Raw genomic sequence first — 10,259 nt, 5'->3', positions numbered from 1 at the left:
CGGCCGCTGCTTATCTATTTTTTCTCTTTGTTCTTGAAGAACTGAGTTCTGTTCTTGAAGAATAGAGAAGAAAGATGAAGCAACGGTGGTAGAAAGAAAAACAAGAGGAGAGAGAAAGGGATGAGGAGTGGAAGAAGCAACTTAATTTTTTTTGCACGAAAATATCTTTAGTAACGGTTGGTATTTCTGACTGGTACTAAATGTACTTGTTTAGTACCGGTCAGACCGACCGGTACTAAATGATAGTGCATTTAGTACCGATCGGACGGTACCGGGCAGAAAACTGGTACTAACCAGGGGTTCCTGCCCGGTACTAATGTCCAATTTTCTAGCAGGTCAAAGCAAGATGGTGATTTGTTGCTTGAACGAAAAAGCAGCGCCACAACGGTTTTCATGGAGAGAAGAGAGAGCAAGAAGATACCGGCCTTTGCGGAAGAGCAGATCGCGGAAGCGAGCTACAGAACTCCATTGATAATGGGAACATATCTGGTGGAAATCACGATCTTCATGAAAACCCATATAAACCACGGCAAACACATTATTGCACACTAAGATACCGGCCGGTAATAATACGACTTTCACGGCATGATTCTTGTCACATGCGGTTCAGCTGATCAAGCTCCTGCTTGGCGTCCAAGACGACGAACCTCCTCCAGAACCAGTGCCCCGCCCACACCGACCGCATGGCCTCCAGCGGCACCCCCTTGGTCTCCGGCAGGAGCGCCGCGATGAAAACCGTCATGGCCAGCACCCAGCCGGAGTAGAACAGGAAGATGGCGTACTTCATGGCGCAGAGCATGGAGACGAACACCTGCGTCTGCGTGAAGGAGAGGGTGAGCGCGACGGACAGGGTGATGGCCTGCCCCGTCGACCTGATGTCCACGGGGTAGATCTCGCCCGGCACCACCCACTTGAGCGGCCCCCACGACAGGCTGAAGCTGAAGGTGTAGAGGCACATGAGCACCACCACGCCCACCGCGTAGCTCCGGGGCATCGCCGCCGCCGCCGCGCCGTGCTTCCCGAGGTGGTCCGCCAGGATCCATGACACGGCCACCTGGAAGATGAGCATGGTGGTGCCGCCGGCGAGGAACAGGAACCTGCGGCCGCACCGGTCGACGACGAAGGTGGACAGTACGACGCCGGACAAGCTCACGAGGCTGACGGTGACGGCGCCGAGGATCGCCTTCTGGCTGCTGAACCCGACCGTCCGGAACAGCACCGGCGAGAACACGGAGATGACGACCATGCCGGTGAGGTCGAAGAACGTGGGGATGGCCACCATCATCACCAGGTAGTGCCGGTACCCCACGCCGCGCAGCCTCTTGAACGCGCCCTCCTCGTCCCGGCGTGCCTCCTCGACGGCGCGGGCGATGTCCTTGAGCTCGGCCTCCACGTCGGCGTCCGCGCCGCGGATGCGCTGGAGCGACACGCGGGCCCTGTCCGGCTCGCCGCGCAACATGAGGCTGCTGGGGGTGTCCGAGACGAAGAGGGCGCCCGTGACGATGACGGCGGCCGGCGCGGCGGCGAGGCCGAGGGAGACGCGCCAGCCCCAGCCGGGGATGCGGTTGGTGAAGTAGTTGGCGACGTTGGCGGCCAGCGTGCCGGCGACAAGGAAGAAATGGTAGGCCGTGGTGAAGGCGCCGCGCCATCTGGTCGGTGATGTCTCGGCGAGATACAGTGGAGCCGCCTGAATGAATGGTAAGATGCTTACTCAAGCTGTCAGGAAAATGATTGTTTCACTCGAATTTTTGTTTCCCTAGATTTGGATGAAACGAAGGAACAAGTCACCGGAGTGACTCTCTCTCTCTCTCTCGATCTCTCTCGAGTCGCCTGAGCTAGCCAAGAGCCCAAGACGGACCCTGTTTCCACGTGAAAAAAATAACAGCTGGCCGGGATGGAGGGGCTCCTCACCTTGTGCTAATTGGGCTTTGGGCTTATCTGTCTTCCGCAGACAGATAGGAGGCCCCTCTTTCAAAAGCATTTAATTGAGTAGGGCCAAAAAATACAGGGGCCAAGAGTCGGCGCAACGCTGTGAGTTTTGGCCCCACGTGGGGCCCACACAGCACTATTCATAGTGGGCTCATATGTACTGTTCACAGTGGGTCCACATGCACTGTTTAGAACTGTTCATAAGTGGACCCGCACGTACTGTTCACAAGTGGGCCCCCACACGGCACTGGTCGTGAGGGTTTTTTTACTCTTTTATTTATATGAACGATTCAACATATAAAGGGGTAGCCTATGTGTTAATTTTACATCAACTGACAATTTTAGATCGTTAAAAATATTTACCATCTAACTAACTGATTGTACTAAACCAAACTTAAAAAAATATATCATAGCATCTTATCTGTACTATACGATCTCATAAGTCCATGATGTCCATAAAAGATAATAATACATATCGTTACACACTACAAGTCTATTGTAAAATAAAAAACATACATTTTTATAAAAAAAATTAATTACGTATTTCACAGTAATATATTTTTTAATATAATTTAAAACATCGTAGGATCATCTTTCGAAAACAGTAAAAAAATATTACTTCGAGTTAGCAATTTCCTATGCGCGCCTACCAAACTAGTTTTCTTTATTCGAACGGTACTTGAAAAACTGTCGGTTAATTGGAAATGGAGGTGTGAGAGAGACCTGCGCTGTGAAGCCAACGCCGAAGCCGAGCAGGATCCGGCCGACGATGAGCATGGCGATATTGACGGCCCCGGCGTTGATGACGGAGCCGGCGAGGAACATGGTGCCGCCGACAAGCATGACGGCCCTGCGGCCCACCCTCCTGGTGACGCCGCTGGCCACCAGCGAGGCCAGCATGCCGGCGATGTACATCGACGACGTGAACGCGGTGAGCAGCTGGTTGTCGTACTTGCAGTAGGCGTCGCGCTTGGCGCTCCTCATCCCGCGGAGCACCTCCGGGAAGAACCTCTCCAGGAACGACTCCATCTGCGTCACGCCACCTGATGGAGTAAATAGAATCCAACGGTTGTTATTTTTCTCCAATTTCTTTCGCTTTTAGTAAACAAGAACACAGGTGACATTATTTCATCTGTAGTGTCCGAACGTTTAAGCACTTCGCAACGTCAGAGAGTACATTTCGCAAATCCTCATCATAACACTTCAACACCAGTTGCACAACATGGTGTTTGCTTAGAACATTTCCAGCAGATTTGCTATAATGGATACATATCTCTAAAAACTGCCAGAATACCTAAATTTCATGAAAAAACAGTTCCAGCAGATTTGGTATATGGATACCTATCCCTAATTTTTTTTAGAAAAATTACCTAAATTTCTCTCTCCTTGACCCAAATATATCAAACCAAAGTGTGGATTGCTAAATCTGGAGGAGTGTGGCGGGAGAGGCCAACCGCTCCTGGTCAGAGCTTTCCCCGCACCGCGGCCCCTCCTACTCTTCCCTCTCCGGCGGCGAGCAGGGGCCCGGAGTAGGAGCTTCACCCTGCTGCGCCTCCTGGAGGTCCGGCCGCCGCATGGAGCCCCACCCCTCTGCCGCCGCCGCCATGGAAGTCCGGCTGCCCCCTGGGAGGTTGCGCCGCCAGTACCCCTGGAGCTGGAGGTCCGCGCCGCCGCCTACATGGAACTCCTGGAGAGCTCAGATCCGGCAGGGCGCCGGCGGCCAGATGGACGAGCAGGACGCCGTGGCCAAGGCTCGCCACCGACTCTGCCTCCCGCCTCAGCCTCAGCCCGCCGGTGCTCGCTGCTGCCGACCGAGATCCGCGGCAACGCCGGCGCTGCTCCCGTGAGATGCCGGCGCGGCGCTGGCCGCGCGGCTACCGCTCCCGCACGGCCGCTGCTCCCGCGAGCTCGCTAGCCGCTGCGTGGAGGTCCAGATTCGCGAGTCGGAGCGGCATGGCTTGGCGGAGGAGTGGCACAGCATGGCGTAGGAGCGGTGTGGTGTGGCGGAGGAGCGGCGGCGAGGTGGAGAGGTCGGAGAGGATGAGGCGGAGGAGGAGGCGGCGGCCGGTGTGAAGGAGGAGGAAGGGGATTTTTATGTATAGATAACCAGTTATACCAAATCTGCTGGAGGGGAGAAAAAAACCATAACTTAAATCTTCTCTCTCCTATATCTAAAAGCAAATTTAGATATCCAGTTTATCAAATCTGTAGGAGCTTTATCAAATCTGTAGGAGCATCTCGCTCTTACACGTACCGCCCAAAGACTTTTAGAATGCGTTCGGAAATGACCCCAGAGTCAAATTAAAAAAAATCAAAACTTTTACTAACTGCAAACGTCTATAGTGTTGGAATATATATAGGCGCCCTGACGCAATCGGCATATGGAAAAAAGGTTATACGCTACAATTTTTGACCCTTTGCAAGTTGTACCGTACGATCTATCACCTATAGCGACACCACAGCAGACAAAATTTTGGACGCCGTCACATGTCTACATCTTATGACTTTGATCCTTGGAAGCTGCGAACGTAACCTAGATAGCTAGCTTGCTTATTATTAATAAGCACCTCCGTTCTTAACGTCATGATGTAAGATTATTAGTGGACTTGAGAGCTCCGATCCACCCTGTTGTCATGTCAGATCGATCCGCGTATCTGTCCGTCCTGAGATCGGATCGCATCTTACCTTGTACACAGTAAAGGGCTAGCTCTCCTACTCTTGAAGTGCCTTCTGCTTGTGCTTTGTCTCCCGTCTCCCATTGCCGGATTACTACGCGTCCAGCACTACGCTGGCCGGCTTCACTTCATCGATCGGCCTCCCATTTTGTGAGGCATTTTAGCTACAGCCCAGGTCTCTCCATCAGTGAGTGGCTCTGCGTGCCTCTTGCCTTTAATTTATTTCCTGGACCCTACCCTGCCTCTGAATTCTGCTTCATTCGTGCTACACGGCCATTGTGCTTTAGGGGCCAGGATGATAGCCATTGATAGTGGACGCCAGATGTCAGCTAGAGTAGACCTCCAATCCGGACCAGCTAGGTGCCGTCGAATCTGAAGCCCCCGTGACAATTTTAAATTTTCATGTGCCTTTTCAACTCACTAGCTACTGAATACTGATCAAATGTCCCGTCCGCTTTAGTTTCCTCCTGCTGATGAGCTATATGTAGTGAGCTTGGTTCCTTACAGAATATCGTAAGGTTCCGGAAAAATCCATCTGGTTGTTACGATATATAGGATAGATTTCCCATAATTACTTCCTTTGTTCCAAATTATATATAATTTGTTTGACTTTTCTTACCCTAAATTTGACTACTTATCTTATTCAAAAATTTGTGCAAAATATTATTTCTTTTGTTGTGACTTGCTTTATTAATAAAAGTTCTTTGAGAATAACTAAAATTTAGCTATGTTTGCATAAATTTGTTAAATAAGATGAGTGGTTGAACTTAGGGTTCAAAAAGTTAAACAAATTATAATTTGGAACAGAAGAAGTATCTCAATCTCAAATTGGCCTGTTTAGCATCTGTTGTGGGGGTTCTAGGGGTACCCACAGCCGGGTGGCGGAACGCACCCGCCTATTCCCAGTGAGGGAGTACTCGGGGAAGTACTAGGCGATGGGGCTGGATCTATGCTGAGACAAGGACTCAAGAACACACGATTTAGAGTGGTTCGGGCCGCCGGAGCGTAATACCCTACGTCCACTGGGAGATGTATTGTTTTTGGTGGTGTGTATGAACCTATCCTCTGCTGGCCTTGGCTCTTGCCCAGCCTGAGGTTTTCTAGCGGCGCCCCCTCCTTTTATAGATCAAGGGGGAGCGGATACATAGAACGTTGATGCCCCGACAGGTGGGCCCAACGTGACTGTGGCTACAGTGGTAGCGAATCTTTCCTCCGATATGCGTACTGCTGCTCCTCTGACTCAGGGGGGTCTTCTCTTGTCCCGTCAGCGAGGCGCCCGTTGGAGTAGCGTAGCTTGCGGCGTGGCCTGCTGAGGCTATTATGTAGCGTCATAATGGGCGAAGCCGAGCCGTCGTATCCATCTGTCACGGCAGGCTGGCAGATGCGGTATGGGCGGCGCCAGCGGCTTCACTGCCTTGGTAATACGCGATCAATAGTGTCCCCTGGTCAATGAAACGCCTCAGCTTCTGCCATATCAATGCAGACGCCCACCTACCGCAATGAATGCAATGGTGGGTGAACGTTAGTAAGGAAACCCAAACGGCCATATCTTGCAGACACGTGGCGTCTCCAGACCACCCCGACGCGGGGTGCCGATTTCTTCCCTTAGTGAGGGGTCCGGTTACTATACAGGGGGTCAGGGACCCCATGAGGGGTCCGGGACCCTGCGGGGGTCCGGTCTCCTTGGGAGGTCCGGAGCCCCGACTGTTTGCGCACGAGTTCCTGCCTCTTCCGGGACACGTGGTGTCTCCGGACCTTTCCCAACTGTGGAACGGTCCGGGCCGCTGCTGGGAGAACAGGACTCCGGACCGCAGGGGTCCGGCTGTTTGGATGTAGTTAAGGATAACTACAAGATCCTTGCCTAGACACAGCAAGAGGGGGTACCCCAGTCCTGGGGTACCGACAGCATCCATATGGCTCAATACGAGTTATCCATTCACATATATATTGGATCATCTTCTCGTATACTTCCCCGTTCCAAATTATAAGTTGTTTGACTTTTATTTTAAGTTTGACCACTCATCTTATTAAAAAATTTATGCAAAATATCACTCTTTTTTGTTGTGGCTTGCTTTATCAATACAAGTTCTTTAAGAATAACTTAAATTTGACTATATTTGCACAAATTTTTTAAATAAAATAAGTGGTCAAATTTGGAGTTAAAATGTCAAACGACCTATAATTTTGAAATGGAGGGACTAGCTAGTATAAAGCTGACGCGTTCATATATAGCGCAATCATGCATTTGAAAAAAAAATCATACAAAGAGTATAATTTTAGAGATTGCATCTCAACTACCTGCCTAATTAAGTGGTCAGATTTGAATTACATGCAACCCCATGTGGCAAACAAATGAGGGCGTGAGAGTCTTTTCGCCCCACCTCTAATCTTTCCGAAAAAAGCTAGAATTGCTTTCTTTGTGGGACGGAGAGAGTACACCAATTGTTATATATATTCATCATCTGACAAGGAAGCTTAATTTGTGTAACAATGTTAGAAATTATTCTGTTGATTGCGCATACATTGTAAAATAAGAAAACGAATCTAATCTCTCTCGGTAGTTTACCATCCTTGATAGGACAAAGATACTTTATTCGTGCGTACAAGGCAAGCAACCTATATAGTACAAGCCTAGCAGTCAAATCTCCGGACAAACTTTTATTTTAAAGTGTGAGTTCGGTCATGAAAAACATATTAATAGCTGGTCAAAATTTTCAAGTTCTCAAATACTCCAATCTGTTTTACTCCTACTACTTGCCATCCTAAAATAATTACGGTCTCTCACAAATTTTGTCGCTAACTTTAAGGAAAAGCATGCATGTAGATATTATTACAGGAAAAAAATAATTCACATGCATGATACGTACGGATTCATCGTCAGAGTTAATTCTACATTACTACAACTTCTCATGGTTTCTGCGTATAGCTAGCAGAAGCGACATAATTAAAGAGTAAACGTGCGTGTGTATTGCACACCTGCCCATGTCATGTCCAAACCACAAGCAAATTCCTGACAAATAAAGAAGAAGCGTTGATGTGCGTGCCTATGTTCGCCGTATAGGTTTCGAGCTGCTCTGCAGCAGGCTCTTACGAGCATGCAACTAATCCTGATGTTAACACGTCTGTATGGATCAATTACTACCACGGCAGCATGCTGTAGCTAGCAGCTCTTTTTTTTTTGCTGTAGCTAGTGCTCAATATACACAAATCACAAGGTCCAATTCAGTAGTAATTAGCAAGTCATCAGCCAGGAAGTATATGTGCAAAACATTTCACGGGGAAGAACTAACTAATTAAGCCACAGCCAGGAGAGAGAGCGCACCTGAGACGCCAATGTCGTAGCCGAAGATGAGGCCGCAGGAGGCTGCCATGAGGCCGGTGACCACGACGGAGAACGTCACGCCGCCGCTGTAGTCGCGCACCCGGCCGCCCTCCGCCGCGACGAATCCCCCTCCCGCCATTACAGCCGTTCCTCGTGTGCTCGGGCGAGCTTTGCAGGCGAGGTTGGGTTGGGACTTGCCGACTTGGGAGTTGGGACAGGCACAGCAACGAGAGTGAGAGAGCAAGGGGTTCGTCGCCAATATAGGCGTATGGATTTCGACGGGAGAGTTGACAACTAAACTGACTGAGCGAATAAGAAGCAACAAGCTAAGCAAGGGGAGGAGCAGAGCAACGCAAAATAATACTCCCCCAGAAAAGCAACCCCGCCTATAGTAGAAAATTCAAAATTGTAGAAAATTGTGCACGTTGCTATATTCAAATTTGGCGCATCTGTACACATCTGGCGAACGTATGTCTTTTTCTTTTTCTTTTTTTGTTCCTGCAATCACAGCGTACCGATTATATTTAACGCTAGAAAATAATAAAATTCTTTGAAGTGCCGAAATGTCGCGTTCTTAAATAAAGGATACGCTTCCAACCGTGCATGATGGATGTACTATTTGAATTTCCAGAAGACCATATCCTCTTAATGCTCCCCACTAGTTTTATGCCCCAGTCATGTCGCCAGAAAGGAGAATTAGTAGATGGTCATTGTAAGGGATGTGATGTCTTAGCAGTTAGCACACTAGTAGTATATATACTCAACACGTGTCTAAGTTTTTGTAATTAAGGTATACGATGCTGACTCTGAGCAGACTACAGCTATTTTGTTCTCATAAGGCAATTCAAGCTCGGTCTGGACCTTTCACATCTTGTTCTCGCTCCATATATATATTGATCTTGATTCGCACCCAATCATTTCTGATCAAGATATTAAGCAAATGAGAAAAGGCTGAGTGATTTCAACAGCTATGAACAGACTCTTTAATTTGCTGTATATGCATCTTTATTTTCTTTTCATCTTTTCTTTGAGGGGTGCCCTTCTTTTTGTTTTTTTAGAAACCGGATTTATATTTCATTCATATTTTAGTAGTTACAGCCCACAGCTTATAAAGACATACCGGAAAGAAAGTGAAAGCACAACCCCATCCTTGTAAGCACCTCCCGGTCTTCCTCGCTACCGGCAGCGGGAACCCACAACTTGAAGCCGACTTCCTCCCTGGCGAAGAAACATATTTTTTGAATGTTGTCTTCACCAGCACATAAAAAATGACATGCTTTGTTAATATTGAACGACTCAGCTGGATTGACCATCACATTGTCAGGCAACAAAGACTCCGACGCCTCAAGGACAATCGGAAACTCCAAACCACCGGACGACGAAGAACCCCGAAGGAGAGCTGAACCACCAAAACAGACAGGATCTAATAACCAACCTGATTTCATCTCGTCTTGAAAGGCAAACCTCCCAAAATCGACACTGACGTTGGCGACATCGATCATCATCACCGTCATCCGCATGACGGCATCACTGGGAGGGAGAAGCACCAAACTCCCCTTTAAAAAGTAATGCTGGTGATAATACTGCTCCAATAACAATTTCTATTTTCTAAAGTATTTGACAAGTTATAGATGTTAAAAATTACAGACGTGCAGTACATGCACATCCCCTTTAAATTTACTCAGCTGGTTAGCAAACACTAACTAATCAGCTGAGTGCAATGCAAGAACCTTAACATAGTAGAACATAGGATCCTGGGATCTAAGGATGGCAGCGGAGCGGGTTCGGGGCGGATATCCGCGGGTTTTGGGTTTGCGGGTTTTGAGTTCGGTTCTTGATTTGCGGGTTCGGGTACTCGAAAATTTTCGGGTTTGGAGCGGATCTTAAATTGTACCCGCGGAGCGCCATCGGGGCCCCAAAATTTCAGCCCACTAAAGGCCCATCTTGAAACCCTAGATATATAAAGCTGAAATCTCTTTCTCTTCCTCACCCACCCCAACCGCCAGCCCCCACCCTTCATGAATCCGGATCCATCCATCCCCCGTCCATCCCCAAACAGCGCCGCCCTGCGCCTCGCTCCCACATGGCCACGGGCGGGCGAGCGGCGCCTGCGCACGGCGGAGGTGGCCGCGCCCTGCACCGCACGGCACCCAGCTGGTGCGCCATGTGCCTCGCTCCTTCGCTCCCGCACGGCCGTAGGGGCACGGCACGAGCGGGCGGCGCTTGCGCACGGCGGAGGCGACCACGCCCCACACCGCATGGCGCCCAGCCGGCCAGCGGCCGCGCTGGCCTCGGACCTCGGCCGCTCTGCGCGACGACGAATGCGACCCCGG

At 49.5% G+C, this 10,259-nt stretch overlaps 1 protein-coding gene across 1 annotated transcript; it reads right to left on the bottom strand.

Annotated features, from left to right (window-relative positions):
• Nucleotides 1-394: 394 nt before the first annotated feature.
• LOC120642257 (sugar transport protein MST1-like) lies at nt 395-9,737 on the bottom strand. Its single transcript, XM_039918716.1, has 3 exons — nt 7,927-9,737; nt 2,653-2,972; nt 395-1,687 (listed from the first exon to the last, which is right to left on the bottom strand). Exons 1-3 carry the CDS (start codon nt 8,063-8,065, stop codon nt 596-598), a joined length of 1,551 nt encoding a protein of 516 aa, XP_039774650.1. The 5' UTR covers nt 8,066-9,737; the 3' UTR covers nt 395-595.
• Nucleotides 9,738-10,259: the final 522 nt, after the last annotated feature.

The sequence above is a fragment of the Panicum virgatum genome, chromosome 7K (assembly GCF_016808335.1).
Source record: "Panicum virgatum strain AP13 chromosome 7K, P.virgatum_v5, whole genome shotgun sequence".
Taxonomy (NCBI): Eukaryota; Viridiplantae; Streptophyta; class Magnoliopsida; order Poales; family Poaceae; genus Panicum; species Panicum virgatum.
This window is presented reverse-complemented; position numbering and strand designations above follow the sequence as displayed.